The 25,338-nt window shown below is 39.6% G+C and overlaps 1 protein-coding gene across 1 annotated transcript in view; it reads right to left on the reverse strand.

Moving 5' to 3' along the window:
* The window catches only part of sei (potassium voltage-gated channel seizure), a 362,440-nt gene that overhangs the window by 52,668 nt on the left and 284,434 nt on the right, over window positions 1-25,338 (reverse strand). Inside the window, exon 22 of the mRNA XM_080285287.1 lies at window positions 20,547-20,745. Within this exon, the coding sequence (XP_080141413.1) occupies window positions 20,547-20,745 (199 nt within the window). The remainder of the gene's footprint in view (window positions 1-20,546; window positions 20,746-25,338) is intronic.

Consider the following 25,338-nt stretch of genomic DNA (forward strand, 5'->3'; position numbering starts at 1 on the left):
CGCAGACAAAACGCCTCCAAGTCACTCTGTCACCCACCATTTGACTCCCCTCCCCCCAACTCACCCCCCCCTCCCTCATATACCTCTCAACTCCATCCCTCCACCTCATCCTCGGTCTACCCCTCCCTCTCCCTCCCTCCACCTCACCTACATACACCCTCTTAGTCAGTCTTTCATTCTCCATTCTCTATTCTCCATTCTCTATTGTTTTTATGTAAGTTTGCATTATTTGTGTGATAATGTATGTATAAACAGAAAGGACTGATATAACCCTACAATGACCTAAGTGAAATAGTGGATACCCCTTGTTCAAAAATGTTTGTGCAACAATGGAAATAACTCAGTACACCTATATCCTGATTTCTGTCAGAGTTGTGTACCAGCGGGAAAGTTTGGTCAGCGAGTATGTCAGATGTCGAAGCAATTTTCCCCATAAGATACTGAAGAAAAGCCAGAAATGCATTCCAAGCCAATACCCAAACTCTCATATACCTCACTCAATCAACAGAGATTGACACAGAAACACTCATAAACACTACTACTGCTAAAAAAAAAAAAAAGAGACAGCAAACATCACATGCAGGAAGGCGAGGTGGGTGGGACATGTTATGCGAGATGCTTCAGGGCAACTGACAGGCAGGCAGCTGGCAGTGCACCAAGCAATGGGGGGGGGGGGAAGGCGGGGAACGAGGAGGGAGACAAGCATGGGTGGGAAAGGGTGGGGAAATGGGGAAGGAGACAAACAGGGGTGGGGGACAGTGGAAGGACGGGTGGGAGATAAGCTCGAGTGGGGGAGGGAGACAAGTGGGGGTGGGGAAGAATGGGGGGACAAGGAGGGAGACAAGCAGGGGTGGAGGAGGTTGGGGAGACGGGGAGGGAGACAAGCCAGGGGACGGGGAGGGAGACAAGCCAGGGGACGGGGAGGGAGACACGCCAGGGGACAGGGAGGGAGACAAGCCGGGGGTGGGGGAGGGCAGGGGGATGGGGAGGGAGACAAGAAAGTCAAAGTGCCTTACTACCTCCCCCCCCCAACCCAGTCTCACTCACTCTCACTGACTCTCTCTCTCACTCATTCACTGACTCACACTCAATGACTCTCTCTCTCTCTCTCACACACACACACACACACACACACACACACACACACACACACACACACACACACACACACACACACAGGCAGGGATGGATAATAATATTATAGTAAGAAAAGATCTGAATGAAGAAGAGAAGTTTTAAAATCTTTGAAGGAACAAGGAAAAAAATTAAAAAAGAACAGAGGAAGAATGTAAAACTTTCTTTTGGAAAGTGATGGATATGAATGTAAGGAAGTGGTATGTGAGGAACTAGAAGTGAAGGAAACTAAAGGGGATGGCTATGAATCAAAAAAAAAAAAAAAAAAGAAGTTATTGGAGGGTTGTAGATCAGAAATTGGGGAAGTGATACAGATGGAGAGAAGGAGAGAAGAGGGTATAAAAAACATAAAAAATAACCTGAAGGTGTTATATACTAATGTTGATGGTTTAATATCGGCATGGCTTGAAATTAACGATTTCTTGAGGGTACATGAACCTGATGTCATGTGCTTTGTAGAGACCAAGTTAAGAGAAGATACTGATGTTCATATGGGAGATGGTAAATACAAACTGTGGAGAAGAGACGGGAAAGAAAAAACGGGAGGAGGAGTGATGATAGCAGTGAAGAACAATATAAATGTAGATACTGTAGAAATGGGAGAAGGCAGGGCTGAAGTGATATGAAATTAGAAACTGGAGAGAATGGCATGAGAGATATGGTGGTAGCGTATGTTCCTCCTAAGACGAGAGCATGGAATGATGATGAATACCAGATGTTGTCAGATATGGTGGGTGACTTTAACTGTAAAGAGGTGAACTGGGAGGAATGGGACTCAGGAGGCAGCGAAGATTTGTCGGGCACTAAATTCTTAAATATAACAATGAACAATGTGATGATGCAATGGGTCAAAGAAGAGACATGGGAGGTGAGGACACACCAGCAAGATTAGACTTACTGTTTGCCAAAGAACCCGATGTAATAGAATCTCTGAAATACTTCTGTCCTATAGGAAAATGTGATCATGTGGTCACTGAGTTCCAGATGATAATAGGGAACATCAAGCCAAGAGACGAGCTTTAAAGGCAGGGAAGATACAACTTTGGAAAAGCATATTTTACAGGACTGAGAAAACTTTTCAAAAATGCAGATTGAAGAAAATTCAGAGAAACAAGAGAGATACAGAGGAAGTGGGATACCTTTCTAGACCTCTATAATTTGGGAGCAGAAAAAATTGTACTAAGAGTAAGGGGGAAAAAAACAGGAAAAAGGAGTGGTTTAATAGAAGGTGTATGACTGCAAAAAAGGAGAGAGATAAAGTGTGGAACAACTGGAGAAAGAGAGGTAACAACAGAACAAAGGAAGAGTATAAAAGAACTAGAAATCAATATACAAGAAGAAAGGAATTTTGAAAATGGTATAATAGACAAATGCAAGGATGAATCCAAACTGTTTTATAGATTTGTTAATGGCAAACTGAAACAAAAGGAAGGAATCACCAAACTGAAAGTAGGAGAGGTCTATAAAGATCAAGGCTGGGAATAGCGCCGCTATCAGTAGCGGTGCTATGTATCGCCGCTACTATTTTAACCCTCTAGCGCACGATAAGTTTCGGTAAGTTTCCCGGTGCACAATTTTTTCTGCGAGGCCGCCCAGCCTGGCTGCCCGCGCGTGGCAAATAACACGTATTCTCACCTTATTTTCACCACCCAAACATCTATATACTGCCATGAAACCTATATCATCTTATTGTTCTAGTTGATACGCACCACAAAAAAACACGAAAACACGAATAAAACAACATTAGGCGGCAGTGAATAAACAATTCGCTACGTCAATTTCACTTCCCAACATCACCATTCAAATACTTTCCATCATACAGGAAAATGTTATTTGATGTTTTGATAGAGAATTTCATCAGCTTTCTAAAGAGACAAGTCCAGTTGTGATACGATTTGTAGTTTTCGAGAAAATAGCCAAAAACTGAAAGCCATTTTTGAAAAAATTCAATGAGCTCTCATTCAGAACTTATTTGGCACACCTTATGTTTTTATTGCACAATATTATGCAGACTTTCACGAGCTTTCTAATAAGCAAAGATAGTTTCGATACGCCTCATAGTTTTCAAGTAAATTGCCAAAAACGACTGGGAACTCACATCCGTGCGTCACTTTCACGATGAGTGCACAGCATACGCAATATTCCCGCCTACTCAACAACGAATTTTTATCATAGATATTACATTGTTATGTCTTGTACATACGTAGAATTTACTGCTCTTTATCATGGTTCTTACAGGAAATCGATATGTCCAATAGTTTTCAAGTAATTGGCCGACCAAGTGAGATTATTCCTTGAAGCGCTTTTGACTCTTACCTCATGCGAAGAAAAAAAAAAACATAATCTGTTCCCCTGCCTTTTCCTACAAAAAATGCTCCCAAAGGCTTATATTCTGCAAATGAACATACACAGAATTTACTGCTCTTTATCATGGTTTTTACAGGAAATCAATACGTCCAATATTTTTAGAGGAATTGGACAACAAACGCAGAATACTACTTCTCACCCGCACACGAGATAAAAAACATTCTTTCCCTGCCTCACCCACGACTACATATTTTCGCTCGTTACATTTTATTTATTTTTCTTTACTCAAAGTATACACGTAAAATATCATAAGGTTTTTGATAGTGCTCTCAGAAACTCGACATGATCACTAGTCTTTTTGCTAGGTTCTGATACTGAAGCTGAACTTTCATCCATCTCATGTGTGTGTATGTAAAAAACATTACTTATTTGTGTAAAAAATATTGAACTATAGAAATAGGTCAATATACAAATCAACAAAATACAGATAGCTCACTTCCTCCAGAGGTGTTGAGATGCTGGCAGTAGCTTGAAGATGAGGAGTTGTGTGTGTGTGTGTGTGTGTGTGTATTTACCTATTTGTAGTATACAGGAATTGAGCAATGCTCGTGTTGTCCTGTCTCCATATCCACATTTATCAAGTCTACCTTTACACACATGAATGTTTTTCTCATGCACCACCTCTTTGTCTATGTCGTTCCAAATATTTAAGGATTTACCTAATATACCTAATTGTGATATACGTGGAATGTACTATCCTCGTGGGTTTCCGTCGCTGTTTCTCAATAAGTCGAATTTAGCTTTAAACTCGTTTAAGTTTTTAGACTGGACGATCTCTTTGTCCAGGCTATTCCATAAGTCTATACTTCTGTAGGGAAAGCTATATTTCTTGATATCCTTCAAGCAGCTTGACTTTTTCAATTTCATTCCGTGTCCTCTTGTTGCTCTCTTATCTCATAAAAACAGATCTTCTTTGTCAATTTTATCTACTCCCACCATGGTCCTGAACACCGCAATGATGTCTCCCCTCTTTCTCCTTTCCTCTAACGAAAGCAAATCCAGTTTTTCAAGCCTCTCTCTGTATGACAGGTCTGTCAGACTGGGGACCATCTTGGTTGCTGTTCTTTGTATTCTCTCAATCTTATTTATATCTTTCTTTTTGTGTGGGAACCACACTACCGCTGCATATTCTAACCTGGGGCGGATCATGGCCACTATCAATTTTTTCATCATTTCCTCATCCATATAATGAAATGCTACTCTTATGTTAGTCAAGAGCTTATAAGTCTCTCCAACTATCTTGTTAATGTGCTTTTCTGGTGACAAACTATCTTGGACCAGCACTCCCAAATCTTTCTCTTCTCTCCTTTTTGTGATTAATTCATTACCCCAAAAATAATTCAGTGATGGTCTCCTGGTACTTTTACCCATTTCCAATATTTTACATTTCTTTACATTAAATTTCATTTCCCACATCCGGCTCCAATTGTGTATCCTATCCAAATCCTCCTGCAGTATTTTACAATCCTCCTCAACCTCTATCTTCCTCAAGATCTTTACATCATCAGCAAACAGACTTGCATAACTGTTCACTCCATCTACCATATCATTTACGTAAATCAGGAACATTACTGGCGCCAACACTGAGCCTTGAGGGACTCCACTTGTTACTTCCCTCCATCCAGACATCTTTTCCTTTATTACTGTCCTCATGTGTCTGTCTCTCAAAAAGTCTCTCATCCATTCCAGAAGTTTCCCCTTTAGTCCTCCTATATATTCTAGTTTCCACATTAGTCTCTTATGAGGTACCTTATCAAAGGCCTTCTCTAAGTCTAAGTACACACAATCCACCCAACCATCTCTCTCCTGTACCACATCAATCACTCTTGAGTAAAAGCTCAACAAGTTAGAAACACATGACCTTCCACTTCTGAATCCAAACTGACATTCAGCCAAAATATTCATCTCTTCTAGATATTTTATCCATCTGTCTTTCAGGATTCTCTCACACAATTTTGCGACCACGCTGGTTAGAGACACTGGTCTATAATTCAGGGGTTCTTCCCTGTTTCCTCCCTTGTAAATTGGTACCACATTTGCCCTGTTCCATTCTTTTGGCACTTTCCCCTCTTCCAGTGAGCATACGATTAAACTGTGAATTTTATCCGCCAGTTGTTCTCTGCATTCCTTCAGTACCCAATTAGAAATTCCATCAGGTCCTGGGGCTTTCCTTACATCTTGAGTTTCCAGTAATTTATACACTTCCTGTACCTCCACTTTTATATCTTTCATCACCGGAACATTTCTAATCACTCCCTCCCCTTCCACAAGCTCCTTTTCTTTAGTGAAAACTGACTTGAAACGTTTGTTCATTATTTCTGCTTGCATTGCCGCATCCTTAAAGACCTCTCCTTCTACTTTCAGTTTGGTAATTCCTTCCTTTTGTTTCAGTTTGCCATTAACAAATCTATAAAACAGTTTGGGTTCATCCTTGCATTTGTCGATTGTACCTTTTTCAAAATTCCTTTCTTCTTCTCTACGTATTCTTGTGTATTCATTTCTCGTTCTTTTATATTCTTCCTTTGTTCTGTCGTTACCTCTCTTTCTCCAATTGTTCCACGCCTTATCTCTCTCTTTTTTTGCTATCATACACCTTCTGTTAAACCACTCCTTTTTCCTGTTTTCTTTCCCTCTTACTCTTGGTACAAATTTTTCCACTCCCAAATTATAGAGGTCCAAAATGATATCCCACTTCCTCTGTATCTCTCTTATTTCTCTGAATTTTCTCCAATCCGCATTTTCAGAAAAGTTTCTCAATCCTGTAAAATTTGCTTTCCCAAAGTTTTATCTTCCCTGTCTAAGAAGCTCGTCTCTTGGCTCGACGTTTCCTATTAACATCTGGAACTCAATGACCAGGTGATCACTTTTTCCCAAAGGACAGTGATATTCCAATGATTCTATTACATCGGGTTCTTTGGTGAACAGTAAATCTAACCTTGCTGGTGTGTCCTCACCTCGAAACTGTGTCTCTTCTTTGACCCATTGCGTCAAGACATTATTCATTATTATATTTAATAACATAGTGCTCCACGAATCCTCGCCGCCTCCCGAGTACCATTCCTCCCAGTTCACCTCTTTACAATTAAAGTCACCCACCAAAATTATATTATTGCTTTTCTCAATTATTTTTTGCAAATAGCTAGCCATATCTGACAACATCTCATGGTATTCGTCATCCTTCCATGCTCTCGTCTTTGGGGGAGCATACACTACCGCCATATCTCTCTTAACATTCTCTCCAGTTTCTAATTTCATATATATCACTTCAGCCCTGCCTTCTCCCATTTCCACAGTATCTACATTTATGTTGTTCTTCACTGCTATCATCACTCCTCCTCCCTTTTTTTCTTTTCTGTCTTTTCTCCACAGTTTGTATTTACCATCTCCCAAATGAACATCAATATCTTCTCTTAATTTGGTCTCTACAAAGCACATGACATCAGGTTCATGTTCTCTCAAGAAATCATTAATTTCGATCCTTGTCGATATGAAACCATCAACATCAGTATACAGTATATCACCTTCAAATTATTTTTGACTTTTTTAATACCCTCTTCTCTCCTACTCTCTGTCCGTACCACTTCCTCAACTTCTGATCTTTCACAACCATCCCCCTTAGTTTCCTTCACTTCTATTTCCTTAAATACCATTTCCTTACTTTCATATCCAATACTTTCCAAAAAAAAGTATTACGTTCTTCCTCTGTCCTCTTATCATTATTTTCCTTTACTTCTTCCTTTAATGATTTTAAAACTTCTCTTTCTTCTTCATTCAGATCTTTTCTTATTATAATATTTTCCATCCCCGCCTCTTTGCTTAATTTCCAGGTCACTTTAAGTATCTCATTTATTACACTTTCTGATGTAAACTTGACTCTCATTGGTCTTGTTTCCCCTTTCTTATAAGGCCCTATCCTCCTTACTTCCTCAATTTCTTTTACCCACTTGTCTCCTTCGGGGTCAATCTTGCCTAATATTCCTCTCATCATGTTCGTGTCTCTCTCGAGTCTTACGAACCTAACCTTTTCTTCCTCTTCCCTGTTTCCAAATACTCCCACACATCTGTTCCTTTCTACAGTTTCTCTCACTATTTTCTCTTTTTTCTTCAGTATTTTCACTACATTTTCTTCCATTTCTTTCTTGTTCATTTCCCTTTCTTCCTGGAAGATCTCTCTTAAGCTGACCACTTCTTTCTGTTCTTCTTCTACGTGTGCCCACTTTGCCTTATGTTCTTCTAATACATTACTCACCTTCTCCGTTTTATTAGTACTCTCTTCTAGTTTCCTCCTCAATTCAACATTTTCCCGCTTCAAATTTCTAATCTCTTCATTCGCTGTTTCATTGGACTGGATCAGACTCTGTATGGTGGTTTCCGTATTTACTGACACATCCTTTATCACTAGATTCTCTACTTTCTTTTCGAGTTCACTAATCCTCATAATTATTGTTTTCACCAGGTCCATGACATTGGTATTAGCATCAAATCCTTGAAATTCCATTCCCTCACTGTTTACATTTTTGGCCATGTTTAATGTACCGGTAAAGTACCAAAACAGCTGTTACCGAATAAACCACCAACATTCATGTATACTATAGCCAACAAATCTTTACATTTTTGGTAGTCTACTAACTTTCATTATTTTAAATTTAAAGAAAGACCCTAGGAGACAGGACAGACAAAATTCCTGAAACTACTCAAGGTTAGGAGCGATGGCTGGGACGTGTGTGTGTGTGTGTGTGTGTGTGTGTGTGTGTGTGTGTGTGTGTGTGTGTGTGTGTGTGTGTGTGTGTGTGTGGCGTATTTTCTTCTCTCCTTGCGATACATTTGCCTAAAACACATGTGATCCACACAATAGATTTCTCCACGAACACTCGCTGCACGACATACGTATGCATATGTGGCTGTGGCATATATCTTGTCTCTGACACTTGCGCTATGTTTTAGCTAAATCAGTCAGTGCATGAAATATTTCTCTGTGAACACTCGCTGCACTATATTATATGTATATTTCACACTAAACCATACGCAATATAAAACACTATCACATGATTCCATCCCAACCTCCTCTATCATTCCCGACTCTAGGGCGTTCGTGACCGCCTGTTTCCTTAGCGCCTGTTGCATATCTCTATGGTGTGCATAATGTCTGCTATGGTAGGTCAGTTATTTCACCAATCCAGGCACTATATGTTTCGCAAATATATGTATTGGCTTCACTATATAAAGGTAAATTACTCACATCATTTACGGGCAGGGTGAAGCAGAGTGGAAACCCCGTTACAACGAACCACACTCCTCCCTGTAGGCTTAATGGCTGATAATGGGCCCCAATGATTAACAGATAATATATCTATGTTCCATAAACACAATCACTTCACATTATAGTAAAAAACACTCTACAATCACAATATTTCAATAATGGCTTCTGCCTTGGGTGGGAGGGGGAAAATGGCAGGGATTTAAAGGGACGCTGACAGCTGCGCTACTCTCCTGCCCGGCTGGTCGTGAGATACTGAGATATTTCTGCTACGCATTGTCTCATCAGAGCAGTCATAGTGTTGCCAAATGCTTACCTCGGAAAAGAGATGCACACACTAGAACACATCAAAATTTGACGCAAATTGGCCGAAAACTTTTCTTTTGACGGAGTTTCGTCAGCTTAGGAACTTGATTCGTATGACTGTGCTTCCTTGTAACAAACCACATGGAACGCGAATCACGTGACTGTGCCTGAGAGGGTTAATAGTGATGGTGGTAATGCCATTACATTTTTTAGCCAGTAGTGGAATGGAGAGTGCCGCTACTTTTTGGCTGTACTCAAGCGTTACAGCGCTCTTCGCTACGCACGCAACGAATACAGGTCCGGAGTCGGTGAGTACATACAGATATGCTGATGGTTTGGTTGTACTTATTAATGACAAAAAATAATACTTTCGTCAATTCTGTCCATTAATGATGTTTGTTCTACATTACATCAGTAGTTGATTATTAATAATTAGTAATGTGCAATAATTAGACAGGAATTTGCTAGTTAATTATTGATCATTTAAATTAAGTAAAGATAAATAAGGATGTCAGCTAGATGTAGGCCACACACGTCCCAGGCATCGCTCCTGACCTTGAGTAGTTTCAGGAATTTTGTCTGTCCTGTCTCCTAGGGTCTTTCTTTAAATTTAAAATAATGAAAGTTGGTAAACTACCAAAAATGTAAAGATTTGTTGGCAATAGTATACATGAATGTTTGTGGCTTATTGGTAACAGCTGTTTAGGTACTTGATCGGTACGTTAAAGATGGCCGAAAATGTAAACAATGAGGGAATGGAATTTCAAGGATTTGATGCTAATACTAATGTCATGGACCTAGTGAAAACATTAATTATGAGGATTAGTGAACTCGAAAAAAAAGTAGAGAATCTAGTGATAAAGGATGTGTCAGGAAATACGGAAACCACCATACAGAGTCTAATCCAGTCCAACGAAACAGCCAATGAAGAGATTAAGAATTTGAAGAGGGAAAATGTTGAACTGAGGAGGAAACTGGAAGAGAGTACTAATAAAACGGAGAAGGTGAGTAATGTACTAGAAGAACACAAGGCAAAGTGGGCACACGTAGAGGAAGAACAGAAAGAAGTGGTCAGCTTAAGAGAGATCATCCAGGAAGAAAGGGAAATGAACAAGAAAGAAATGGAAGAAAATGTAGTGAAAATACTGAAGAAAAAAGAGAAAATAGTGAGAGAAACTGTAGAAAGGAACAGATGTGTGATAGTATTTGGAAACAGGGAAGAGGAAGAAAAGGTTAGGTTCGCAAGACTCGAGAGAGACACGAACATGGTGAGAGGAATATTAGGCAAGATTGACCCCGAAGGAGACAAGTGGGTAAAAGAAATTGAGGAAGTAAGGAGGATAGGGCCTTATAAGAAAGGGGAAACAAGACCAATGAGAGTCAAGTTTACATCAGAAAGTGTAATAAATGAGATACTTAAAGTGACCTGGAAATTAAGCAAAGAGGCGGGGATGGAAAATATTATAATAAGAAAAGATCTGAATGAAGAAGAAAGAGAAGCTTTAAAATCATTAAAGGAAGAAGTAAAGGAAAAAAATGATAAGAGGACAGAGGAAGAACGTAATACTTTTTTTTGGAGAGTATTGGATATGAAAGTAAGGAAATGGTATTTAAGGAAATAGAAGTGAAGGAAATTAGGGGGATGGTTGTGAAAGATCAGAAGTTGAGGAAGTGGTACGGACAGAGAGTAGGAGAGAAGAGGGTATTAATAATGTCAAAAATAATTTGAAGGTGATATATACTAATGTTGATGGTTTCATATCGACAAGGATCGAAATTAATGATTTCTTGAGAGAACATGAACCTGATGTCATGTGCTTTGTAGAGACCAAATTAAGAGAAGATATTGATGTTCATTTGGGAGATGGTAAATACAAACTGTGGAGAAAAGACAGAAAAGAAAAAAAGGGAGGAGGAGTAATGATAGCAGTGAAGAACAACATAAATGTAGATACTGTGGAAATGGGAGAAGGCAGGGCTGAAGTGATATATATGAAATTAGAAACTGGAGAGAATGTTAAGAGAGATATGGCGGTAGTGTATGTTCCCCCAAAGACGAGAGCATGGAAGGATGACGAATACCATGAGATGTTGTCAGATATGGCTAGCTACTTGCAAAAAATAATTGAGAAAAGCAATAATATAATTTTGGTGGGTGACTTTAATTGTAAAGAGGTGAACTGGGAGGAATGGTACTCGGGAGGCGGCGAGGATTCGTGGGGTACTATGTTATTAAATATAATAATGAATAATGTGATGACGCAGTGGGTCAAAGAAGAGACACGGTTTCGAGGTGAGGACACACCAGCAAGGTTAGATTTACTGTTCACCAAAGAACCTGATGTAATAGAATCATTGGAATATCTCTGTCCTTTGGGAAAAAGTGATCATGTGGTCATTGAGTTCCAGATGTTAATAGGAAACGTCGAGCCAAGAGACGAGCTTCATAGACAGGGAAGATACAACTTTGGCAAAGCGAATTTTACAGGATTGAGAAACTTTTTGGAAAATGCGGATTGGAGAAAATTCAGAGAAACAAGAGAGATACAGAGGAAGTGGGATATCTTTCTAGACCTCTATAATTTAGGAGTGGAAAAATTTGTACCAAGAGTAAGAGGGAAAGAAAACAGGAAAAAGGAGTGGTTTAATAGAAGGTGTATGATAGCCAAAAAAGAGAGAGATAAGGCGTGGAACAATTGGAGAAAGAGAGGTAACGACAGAACAAAGGAAGAATATAAAAGAACAAGAAACGAATACACAAGAATACGTAGGGAAGAAGAAAGGAATTTTGAAAAAGGTATAATTGACAAATGCAAGGATGAACCCAAACTGTTTTATAGATTTGTTAATGGCAAACTGAAACAAAAGGAAGGAATCACCAAGCTGAAAGTAGATGGAGAGGTCCTTAATGATGCGGCAATGCAAGCAGAAATAATGAACAAACGTTTCCAGTCAGTTTTCACTAAAGAAAAGGAGCTTGTGGAAGGGGAGGGAGTGATTAGAAATGTTCCGGTGATGAAAGATATAAAAGTGGAGGTGCAGGAAGTGTATAAATTACTGGAAACTCAAGATGTAAGGAAAGCCCCAGGACCTGATGGAATTTCTAATTGGGTACTGAAGGAATGCAGAGAACAACTGGCGGATAAAATTCACAGCTTAATTGTATGCTCACTGGAAGAGGGGAAAGTGCCAAAAGAATGGAAGAGGGCAAATGTGGTACCAATTTACAAGGGAGGAAACAGGGAAGAACCCTGAATTATAGACCAGTGTCTCTAACCAGCATGGTCGCAAAATTGTGTGAGAGAATCCTGAAAGACAGATGGATAAAATATCTGGAAGAGATGAATATTTTGGCTGAATGTCAGTTTGGATTCAGAAGTGGAAGGTCATGTGTTTCAAACTTGTTGAGCTTTTACTCAAGAGCGATTGATGTGGTACAGGAGAGAGATGGTTGGGTGGATTGTGTGTACTTAGACTTAGAGAAGGCCTTTGACAAGGTACCTCATAAGAGACTAATGTGGAAACTAGAATATATAGGAGGACCTAAAGGGGAAACTTCTGGAATGGATGAGAGACTTTTTGAGAGACAGACAAATGAGGACAGTAATAAAGGAAAAGATGTCTGGATGGAGGGAAGTAACAAGTGGAGTCCCTCAAGGCTCAGTGTTGGCGCCAGTAATGTTCCTGATTTATGTAAATGATATGGTAGATGGAGTGAACAGTTATGCGAGTCTGTTTGCTGATGATGTAAAGATCTTGAGGAAGATAGAGGTTGAGGAGGATTGTAAAATACTGCAGGAGGATTTGGATAGGTTACACAATTGGAGCCGGACGTGGGAAATGAAATTTAATGTAAAGAAATGTAAAATATTGGAAATGGGTAAAAGTACCAGGAGACCATCACTGAATTATTTTTGGGTAATGAATTAATCACAAAAAGGAGAGAAGAGAAAGATTTGGGAGTGCTGGTCCAAGATAGTTTGTCACCAGAAAAGCACATTAACAAGATAGTTGGAGAGACTTATAAGCTCTTGACTAACATAAGAGTAGCATTTCATTATATGGATGAGGAAATGATGAAAAAATTGATAGTGGCCATGATCCGCCCCAGGTTAGAATATGCAGCGGTAGTGTGGTCCCCACACAAAAAGAAAGATATAAACAAGATTGAGAGAATACAAAGAACAGCAACCAAGATGGTCCCCAGTCTGACAGACCTGTCATACAGAGAGAGGCTGGAAAAACTGGATTTGCCTTCGTTAGAGGAAAGGAGAAAGAGGGGAGACATGATTGCGGTGTTCAGGACCATGGTGGGAGTAGATAAAATTGACAAAGAAGATCTGTTTGTATGGGATAAGAGAGCAACAAGAGGACATGGAATGAAATTGAAAAAGTCAAGCTGCTTGAAGGATATCAAGAAATATAGCTTTCCTTACAGAAGTATAGATCTTATGGAATAGCCTGGACAAAGAGATCGTCAGTCTAAAAACATAAACGAGTTTAAAGTTAAATTCGACTTATTGAGAAACAGCGACGGAAACCCACGAGCATAGTACATTCCGTGTATATCACAATTAGGTATATTCTTAAATATTTGGAACGACTTAGACAAAGAGGTGGTGCATGAGAAAAACATTCATGTGTGTAAAGGTAGACTTGATAAATGTGGATATGGAGACAGGACAACACGAGCATTGCTCAATTCCTGTATACTACAAACACACACACACACACACACACACACACACACCTCTAACTATCCCTGTCTCTAACTCCTGCTATCTCCCACTCTCTCTCTTTCAGACTAATTCTTACTCACTACGTTATTATTTCATAACAGCATGTTACTTCCAGTTTAAAGTAATGGAAAAAAACATTGCTAATGTATAAATAGCCTTTAAAAGAAAGCCCCAGCTCATTTTTACTTTCGTTTTCGTACACATCTTAAATAGGTATCACTGAAAATTTAATAAATCTATATAACAGTATCAAAGGTATGCCACATTTTTTTGCCTTTTATTTACATATGTTACTTTCAGTAGGTATACTAGGTAACAGTGTAAAAGAACATTTCTTACATTATACAGTAAACAGCTTCTTCCTGTCCCTTCGGCTCTAAGTTTCATTAAAGTGACACAGACATGTATATGATGTTTTTTTTTTTTTTTTCAATATAAGTATATACTGACATTACTGGTACACAACATAACCACTCAGACTGGCTAATATTATCGAAAACAGTATATAGTGTATTGCTATATCACAGGCTTTTGTTAATCTTTTCTTCGTGTACCTTTTTCTTATCCAAAGTAGCAGGAGCGGGAGCACCATTACATTTTGTATCAAGTAGCGAAACCAGTAATGCCACTACTTTTTCGAGCTAGTAATGGGAATGGGAGCACCGCTACTTTATATTAGTAGCATTCCCAGCATTGATAAAGATGCAGCAGTGCAAGCTGAAATAACGAACAAATATTTCCAATCGGTTTTCACTAATGAAAAGGAGTTTGTGGAAGGGGAGAGAGTGATTAGAAATGTCTATCTATCTATCTATTAGAAATGTACCAGTGATAAAAGATATAAAAGTGGAGGTACAGGAAGTGTATAAATTACTGGAAACCCAAGATGTAAGGAAAGCCCCAGGACCTGATGGAATTTCTAATTGGGTACTGAAGGAATGCAGAGAACAACTGGCGGATAAAATTCACAGTTCAATTGTGTGTTCTCTGGAAGAGGGGCAAGTGCCTCAAGAATGGAAGAGGGCAAATGTGGTACCAATTTATAAGGGAGGAAACAGGGAAGAACCCCTGAATTATAGACCAATGTCTCTAACCAGCATGGTCGCAAAATTGTGTGAGAGAATCCTGAAAGCCAGATGGATAAAATATCTAGAAGAGATGAATATTTTGGCTGAATGTCAGTTTGGATTTAGAAGTGGAAGGTCACGTGTTTCCAACTTGAAGAGCTTTTATTCAAGACTGATTGACGTTGTACAGGAGAGAGACGGTTGGGTGGATTGTGTGTATTTAGACTTGGAGAAGGCCTTCGACAAGGTACCCCATAAGAGACATGTGGAAGCTAGAGCATATAGGACTGAAGGGGAAACTCCTGGAATGGATAAGAGACTTTTTGAGAGACAGACAAATGAGGACAGTAATAAAGGATAGGATGTCTGGATGGAGTTGAGTCCCTCAAGGCTCGGTGTTGGCGCCAATAATGTTCCTGATTTACGTTTATGATATGGTAGACGGGGTGAACAGTTATGTAAGTCTGTTTGCTGATGATGTAAAGATCTTGAGGAAGGTAGACGTTAAGAAGGATTGTAAAATACTGCAGGAGGATCTGGATAGGATACATGATTGGAGCCGGATGTGGGAAATGAAATTTAACGCAAAGAAATGTAAAATACTGTATCAGAAATGGGTAACAGTACCACGAGGCCATCACTGAATTATTTGATGGGTAATGAATCAATCACAAAAGCGAGAGAAGAGAAAGATTTGGGAGTGCTGGTCCAGGATAGTTTGTCACTGGAAAAACACATTAACAAGATAGTCAGAGAGACGTATAAACTCTTGACTAACATAAGAGTACCATTTCATTATATGGATGGGGAGATGATGAAAAAATTGATAGTGGCCATGATCCGCCCCAGGTTAGAATATGCGGCGGTAGTGTGGTCCCCACACAAAAAGAAAGATATAAACAAGATTGAGAGAATACAAAGAACAGCAACCAAGATGGTCCCTAGTCTGGCAGATCTGTCATACACAGAGAGGCTGGAAAAGCTGGATTTACCTTCCTTAGAGGAAAGGAGAAAGAGTGGAGACATGATTGCAGTGTTCAGGACCATGGTGGGAGTAGATAAAATTGACCGAGAAGATCTGTTTGTATGGGATAACAGAGCAACAAGAGGACATGGAATGAAATTGAAGAAGTCAAGCTGCTTGAAAGATATCAAGAAATACAGTTTTCCTTATAGAAGTATAGACCTGTGGAATAACCTGGACAAAGAGATCGTCCAGTCTAAAAACTTAAACGAGTTTAAAGCTAAATTTGATTTATTGAGTAACAGAGACATGATCCCACGGGCGTAGCTCATTTCCTGTATATCACAATTAAGTATATTAGGTAAATACATAAGTGAAGTGAGAACCTGTATTTTTTACACAAGAAAAATCATCAGAGAAATTACCAATATGCCGGGAATCGAACCCGGGATGAGTTAACCCCCTGGCACCCCGAGTGCCAGGGGGTTAACTCATCCTCTTGATGCCCACAGTGGGGGCGGAGGGACGTTGGTTACAAGATTGTGACAATGTGAGTTAACTTTTACCTGGTCGTGGTGTAGTGGTATGCTGCCTGGCTCTCACCTGAGAGTCCCGGATTCGATTCCCGGCATATTGGTAATTTCTCTGATGATTTTTCCTGTGTAAAAAATACAGGTTCTCTCTTCATTCTGACTTGCCGTAAGTGTTTGGGATAGATTAAAAGCATCTACTTGCCCGAGTGCCAGGGGGTTAACTCATCCTCTTGATGCCCACAGTGGGGGCGGAGGGACGTTGGTTACAAGATTGTGACAACGTGAGTTAACTTTTACCTGGTCGTGGTGTAGTGGTATGCTGCCTGGCTCTCACCTGAGAGTCCCGGGTTCGATTCCCGGCATATTGGTAATTTCTCTGATGAAATACATAAGTATCTGGAACGACTTAGACGAAGAGGTGGTGCAGACGAAAAACTTTCATGTGTGTAAAAGTAGACTAGATAAATGTGGATATGGAGACAGGACAACATGAGCATTGCTCAGTTCCTGTATACTACAGAAAGGTAAATACAAATAGGTAAATACACACACACACACACACACACACACACACACACACACACACACACACACACACACACACACACACACTAGTGAGACAAGCTGGGGTGGGGGAGGGTGGAGGGAAGGAGTTAGACAGCCAGGGGTGGAGGAGGGCAGGGGGCTGGAGAGGGAGACATGCCTGGCAGTGCTGAGCACAGTGGGGGATGGAGGAGGGATGGGGGGAGAAGAGAGGGGATGCAGGGAGGCCAAGGAGAGCTGTGTGTACCACCACATCCCATTCAGACACGCTCGTTTCAAACGCAGAGAGAGGTGGAGTCTTCGGACTTGCACATCGATGGCTGTTCGGATTGTGGGAATGTTCCCCCTTTTCTTTTGTTCATCCTAGCAAGTAGTCAGTTATCGATGCATTGGAAATTGGGGTATGGGTGTATGTTGGCTTAATAAAAACAAAGGTAGTCAGCAGGATTTTCTTTTCCATTGGAACCAACAAACGATCTCTTTGATTTAATGTATGAAAGGGAAAGTTGTTGCAGACACCAGACAGTAAAAGTACTGGATTCCAAGGAGACAAAATGGACAGCATTGGCTACAGAAAAAAACAAAAAGTTATGGCAAGGGAACATATTATTGAAGAATTAATAGTTAAATTAAACAGCAGCAATGAAATAATGGAGTCTTAATAACTGCAACAGTGGAAAGACTGGTAATACCCTGTTGTAGCCTAACTCTAATTTTGTGACACTTTCTGCCAAGTTCAATAAAAACTGTTTTTCTGTTATTGGACCTATTATACCTATGTGACTTTCCCTTGCTATAGTGATAATCTCACACCCTGGAGATGTTTCTTCTTTTATTGTTTTCTTTGTCTTTTTGCTGTACTCTCAAACACTTCTCTGAGAGAGAGAGAGAGAGAGAGAGAGAGAGAAAGAGTGTGTGTCCTGTTCACAGCTTCCCACACTGGCCAAGTGAGTGTTGCCACTGACACAGGTGTGAGCGTTTAATCATCACAACAAGTGCTCTTTGTCTGTTTAGTGATTAAAGCATACAAACTGTTATCCTGTTTAACAGAATAGATTAAATATATTCTCCATGTTTTTGATGAAACTGCTGAGTATTTTATTCCCACGAACACAAGAGGAAAGTATTTAGAAAGAAATATTATCAATTATCTGACGTCTGTTATGATGGCAACATCAGCGGCTAATCAGCTGCGGCAAATCAAACATACTGTACTCTATTCGTCCTATACATCTCAGGTGCACAGGTCAGACAGGATATAGTCAAGATTGTATTTCCAACAACTCCTCACCCTGGATGGGGCAAACTAACTTCTAAACTCTCCCTCTCTCACTTCTAGGTGTGAAACCCTTCCCTCCCCCTACAGAATATCTTATGAGCATATGCTTAAAATTTATGTAATGAAGCTGTTGGCATGACCCTAATGTGTGACTCTCTTTAATGAGGTGTTGGTTACACTGCTAGTTCTTTTGCATAGTTCCTTAACTCCCTCAATACAAAGACATATTTCAGATTTTACTCTTGCTATCTCCATATGATGTAATTCACCTTCAGACAGACTCTTCAAATTTGAAGGACTGGATACTGGCTTCATTAACCCCTTCAGTACAATGGGTTTGCATCCAGATGAGTCTGTAGTTGTAATAAAAACAACTACTGTACTTGGGGTAAGTCCTAAGCTGAATATCATCATCTGGAGGTACAAGAAAAAGATTACTGTAAAATGAAATGACACTGTACTGAGAGATATAGCAGACTCACAAGCTATACTTCCTACAACAACTACTGATATAAATAATCATTCATTATCCAATCCTACATTGCCCCATGAGGAGTATAAGAGCCTGGGGCTAGTTAAGTTGGTCCTCACATTTAAGATGAGAGTGACCAGCCTCACTCATCCCTGAGTGGCATTATGTGAGCAGTAAACCCCAAGCACCCTTTGGATACAAACCTTCGCTGGCTCAATCCGATTGGAGCAACGTAATTACTCACTAAACCACCAGGCGCCAATATTTGGTTATATGGTTACCACCCAGCATAGTAAATGGTTTCCTGGTGTACAGGAAACCATTTGGCTTGTCACTCAGTGTAGTCACCCACAGGCAGAAGGAAGAGGAAAGAATGAAGGAGAGAAAGACAAAAGTGGGAGTGTAAAGTCACCAGTAGGAAGAAGGATGAGGAAAAAATGAAGATAAAGACAGAAGAGGATGGAAGGAAAGAAGGATGGAGGAGAGGAAAGGGCAGACACCCAAGAGCAGCACTACATCGAGTGAGTGGATGGTGGGTGTCCCCACCTACCACACGATATAAATAATAATAATAAAAAAACATATTTCTTCACACGGAGTCTGTGAGATACCTGTACTTATCATTCTAAACTAATGAGGAATATGAATCCTCTTCTTTTGTCATTGGAGGATGTCAAGGTCAGTACTGTGCCTGAGGCATTTCAAATTCAAGAAAAGAACAAGACATATCAAGTGAAATTCAGGATTCAAGAGAATTTTCTAAATAAATTTTTAAAAATTCATTCCATAAGATATAGCACCTGAATATCTGCACTACCTTGATTATAGACATGTAAACAAACTGCCAACAGAAGAAAACATTGTTCACACACATACAGTACCAAAAAGTATAGATGGTTCACTCAGCTGACTGTCATTTTTGCCAGTCACTGCAACTGTAAAGGCTATTAGGTAATTGTATAATGGATTCACAGGAGGTACACTGAAATTTTGCTGAGACAAATCTCTCTCTTTATCACATCTTAATGGATTATGTTTAGACTATTTAATCATCATAAAAAGCCCAACATCATAATTCAGTTTAATAAAATGGGATTATGCTGTATCAGCCTTCTAAAACTGAACAGCCATTTTCTTTGGGAGAAGGTCAATCACTCAGTAATGGCTGATTTTACTCATTATATATATATGATGTTCATGTTTCTATTTAAAGGTACGAGGGCAGATACTTAAAAAAGAGGGCACCTACAGTATACATGTATCATAGAGTAAGTCTTGATAAAAAAAAAAAAAAAAAAAAAAAAAAAAAAAAAAATCAGAGGAAAGGGTGGTTCACCTGACTGTATTCAAAACAAGGAACAAATGACACTACGTTACTGAAGCAGTCATGATTCATTCAAGCTTCCACTCCCATAGCAACTGAGATGATAAACAAAGGCAACTGAGAATTCCATCATACTGGATTATACTAATAAATGCTAAACATACAAATGAAAATACCATACAGCCATATTCTGTTCTTCAGTATCAACCTGGAAAGGAAAGGATCAGAAGAATCTACTGTATATGCAAATGGCTGAAAAGTATTATATGTAAATTATGTTACCTCTCCTAATATGTTTCTGTCTATCTATCATCTGGTCCATTTTCCTCCCATCAGGAATACGAGGCCTGGAGTTAGGGTATTCAGTCCTGCCATTTAAGGCAAGGGTGACCAGTTGCTTGTCTGTGGGTGGTATTATGTGAGCAACAAACTCCAATCACCCCTTAAATGTAAACCCCTATGGTCCACAACCACATGGAGCAACAATGAGCCAACATGCACAAAATCCAAGTGCAAAAGGCTGAAAAAATGTTGAAAATTATGGAATATAAACTACCGTACCTGTGTTAAATCTGAAGGCTGTGATTGGCTGCGGGGTGGTGAGGGTCTGAGGGCATCGGGGTCAAGGTCTGGGGTGAGAGGCATAGAGGGACACTGTCTGCCCGTCACGCCCCGGCCCCCACCGCTACCCGCTACTTCCCGGAAATCAAGGCCCTGCTGTTGTGACGTCTCAGTTGACTGACCTAACAAATCCTCAACCCTGTTACAACAGAGAACACACATACAGCTGCTATGTCTGAGCTCAGTCTGAGTTCATTTAACTGAGCTAACTGATTATGAGTGGATTTTTGTCTTCAGGGTTTAACTGACGACACCAAAAAGTCTTACTTAAATATAAAATAAACATTTTGAAGGTACAGTATAATCCCAATTATACGGTTACCAGGCAACCAGAATTATCAGGAAAAATTCATGGACTGGCAAGTATATAAACAATATAGCTGCGTGCCACTTTGACTGGCCACTCCTTTACAGGTTAGTCACGCGAGACTGGGTGAAGTCCGGGGATGTGAAGTGAAGGCATTACCGGTCAAGGCTGTTTCCTGGTTAATCCCCTTTCCAGCCCTCCTCCCCCCTTTCCCTTCCTCTGGTTCAGTCACCCTACATACTTCCATAAATCACCAGTCAGCTTTCCACCATCTCGCTGTTGTGTTCTTTTGTGTTGTCATGTCATGATTAGTGATTTGTACTCCGAAACCTAAAGCAAAAACTAATCTTAACACATTGTGGTCACCTTGAAACAAAAGCTGGAAAAATGCAACAGTCTTGAAGATGGTGAACATTGTAACACACTGATAACAGAACTGAACGTACGATACTACATGATTAATGATACGAAGTCCCTGCGACCCAAGCTATTCTGTGTGTGTGTGTGTGTGTGTGTGTGTGTGTGTGTGTGTGTGTGTGTGTGTGTGTGTGTGTATATTTACCTAACCGTACTTACCTAATTGTGATATACAGGAAATGAGCTACGCTCGTGGGGTCCCGTCTCAGTTTCTCAATAAGTCAAATTTAACTTTAAACTCATTTAAGTTTTTAGACTGGACGATCTCTTTGTCCTGGCTATTCCACGGGTCTATACATCTATAAGGAAAACTATATTTCTTGATATCCTTCAAGAAGCTTGGTTTCTTCAATTTCATTCTGTGTCCTCTTGTTACTCTCTTATCCCATACAAACAGATCTTCTTTGTCAATTTTGTCTCCGTCCATCATGGTCCTGAACACAGCAATCATGTCTCCCCTCTTTCTCCTTTTCTCTAAGGAAGGCAAATCCAGCTTTTCCAGCCTCTCTCTGTATGACAGATCTGCCAGACTGGGAACCATCTTAGTTGCTGTTCTTTGTATTCTCTCAATCTTGTTTATATCTTTCTTTTTGTGTGGGGACCACACTACCGCCACATATTCTAACCTGGGGCGGATCATGGCCACTATCAATTTTTTCATCATCTCCTCATCCACTTAATGAAATGCTACTCTTATGTTAATCAAAAGTTTATACATCTCTCTAACTATCTTGTTAATGTGTTTTTCAGGTGAAAAACTATTTTGGACCAGCACTCCCAAATCTCTCTTCTCTCATTTTTGTGATTAATTCATTACCCAACAAATAATTCAGTGATGGCCTCCTGGTACTTTTACCCATTTCCAATATTTTACATTTCTTTACATTAAATTTCATTTCCCACATCCAGCTCCAATCATGTATCCTATCCACAACCTCCTGCAGCATTTTACAATCCTCCTCAACCTCTACCTTCCTCTAGATCTTAACATCATCAGCAAACAGACTTGCATAACTGTTCACTCCACCTACCATATCATTTACGTAAATCAGTAACATTACTGGCACCAACACCGAGCCTTGAGGGACTCCACTTGTTACTTCCCTCCATCCAGACATCCTATCCTTTATTACTGTCCTCATTTGTCTGTCTCTCAAAAGGTCTCTCATCCATTCCAGGAGGTTCCCCTTCAGTCCTCCTATATATTCTAGTTTCCACATTAGTCTCTTACAGATACCTTGTCGAAGGCGTTTTCCAAATCTAAATACACACAATCCACTCAACCATCTCTCTCCTGTAGCACGTCAGTTGCTCTTGAATAAAAGCTCAACAAGCTGGAAACACATGACCTTCCACTTCTGAATCCAAACTGACATTCAGCCAAAACATTCATCTCTTCTAGATATTTTATCCATCTATCTTTCAGAATTCTCTCGCACAATTTTGCAACCATGCTGGTTAGGGACACTGGTCTATAATTCAGGGGTTCTTCCCTGTTTCCTCCCTTATAAAGTGGTACCACATTTACCCTCTTCCATTCTTGAGGCACTTTCCCCTCTTCTAGAGAACACACAATTAAACCGTGAATCTTATCCGCCAGTTGTTCTCTGCATTCCTTCAGCACCCAATTAGAGATTCCATCTGGTCCTGGGGCTTTCCTCACATCTTGAGTTTCCAGTAATTTATACACTTCATGTACCTCCACTTTTATATCTTTTATCACCGGTACATTTCTAATCACTCCCTCCCCTTCCACAAACTTGTTTTCATTGGCGAAAACCGATTGGAAACTTTTGTTCATTATTTCAGCTTGCATTGCTGCATATAGACCCTCCTTTTACTTTCAGATTGGTGATTCCTTCCTTTTGTTTCAGTTTGCCATTAACAAATCTATAAAACAGTTTGGGTTCATCCTTGCATTTGTCTATTAAACCTTTTTCAAAATTCCTTTCTTCTTCTCTACATATTCTTGTGTATTCATTTCTAATTCTTTCATATTCTTCCTTTGTTCTGTTGTTACCTCTCTTTCTCCAATTGTTCCATGCCTTATCTCTCTCTTTTCTTGCTATCATACACCTTCTATAAAACCACTCCTTTTTCCTGTTTTCTTTCCCTCTTGCTCTTGGTACAAATTTTCCACTCCCAAATTATAGAGGTCTAGAAAGATATCCCACTTCCTCTGTATCTCTCTTGTTTCTCTGAATTTTCTCCAATCCGCATTTTCAGAAAAGTTTCTCAATCCTGTAGAATTTGCTTTTCCAAAATTGTATCTTCCCTGTCTATGAAGTTCGTCCCTTGGCTCGACGTTCCCTATTATCATCTGGAACTCAAGGACCACATGATCACTTTTTCCTAAAGAACAGAGATATTTCAATGACTCTATTACATCGGGTTCTTTGGTAAACAATAAATCTAACCTTGCTGGTGTGTCCTCACTTGAAACCGTCTCTTCTTTGACACATTGCGTCATCACATCATTCATTATTATATTTAATAACATAGTGCCCCATGAATCCTCGCCACCTCCCGAGTACCATTCCTCCCAGTTCACCTCTTTACAGTTAAAGTCACCCACCAAAATTATATAATTGATTTTCTCAATTATTTTTTGTAAATAGCTAGCCATATCTGACAACATCTCATGGTATTCGTCATAATTCCATGCTCTTGTCTTAGGGGGCACATATACTACTGCCATATCTCTCTTAACATTCTCTCCAGTTTCTAATTTCATATATATCACTTCAGCCCTGCCTTCTCCCATTTCCACGGTACCTACATTTATGTTGTTCTTCACCGCTATCATCACTCCTCCTCCCGTTTTTTCTTTTCCGTCTTTTCTCCACAGTTTGTATTTACCATCTCCCAAATGAACATCAATATCTTCTCTTAATTAGGTCTCTACAAAGCACATGACATCAGGTTCATGTTCCCTAAAGAAGTCATTCATTTTGAGCCTTGCCGATATTAAACAATCAACATTAGTATATATCACCTTCAAATTATTTTTGATGTTTTTTATACCCTCTTCTCTCCTACTCTCCGTCAGTACCACTTCCTCAACTTCTGATCTTTCACAGCCATTCCCCTTAGTTTCCTTCACTTCTATTTCCTTAAATACCACTTCCTTACTTTCATATCCATTACTCTCCAAAAAAAAGTATTACATTCTTCCTCTGTCCTCTTATCATTTTTTTCCTTTACTCCTTCCTTCAATGATTTTAAAACTTCTCTTTCTTCTTCATTCAAATCTTTTCTTATTATAATATTTTCCATCCCTGCCTCTTTGCTTCATTTCCAGGTCACTTTAAGTATATCATCTACTACACTTTCTGCTGACAACTTGACTCTCATTGGTCTTGTTTCCCCTTTCTTATAAGGCCCTGTTCTCCTTACTTCTTCAATTTCTTTTACCCTCTTGTCTCCTTCGGGATCAATCTTGCCTAATATTCCGTTTACCAGGTTTGTGTCTTTCTCGGGTCTCACGCATCTAACCTTCTCTTCCTCCTCCCTGTTTCCAAATATTACCACGCATCTGTTCCTTCCTACAGTTTCTCTCACTGTTTTCTCTTTTTTCTTCAGTATTTTCACTACATTTTCTTCCAATTTTATCTTGTTCATTTCACTTTCTTCCTGGATGATTTCTCTTAAGCTAACCACTTCTTTCTGTTTTTCTTCTACGTGTGCCCACTTTGCCTTATGCTCTTCCAATACACTGCTCACCTTTTCCGTTTTATTAGTACTCTCTTCTAGTTTTCTCCTAAATTCAATATTTTCACGCTTCAGATTTCTGATTTCTTCATTCGCCGTCTCATTAGACTGGATCAGACTCTGTATAGTAATTTCCGTATTCTTAGACACATCTTTTAACACTTGATTCTCCACTTTCTTTTCAAGTTCACTAATCCTCATAATCAATGTTTTAACCAGATCCATGACATTAGTATTTCTATGAAATCCTGGAAATTCGAGTCCCTCAGTGTTTACATTTTCGGCCATGATTGAGGT

The sequence above is a fragment of the Coenobita brevimanus genome, chromosome 105 (genome assembly GCF_032717465.1).
Source record: "Coenobita brevimanus isolate Jiangsu-jjx chromosome 105, ASM3271746v2, whole genome shotgun sequence".
NCBI classification, from domain to species: Eukaryota; Metazoa; Arthropoda; class Malacostraca; order Decapoda; family Coenobitidae; genus Coenobita; species Coenobita brevimanus.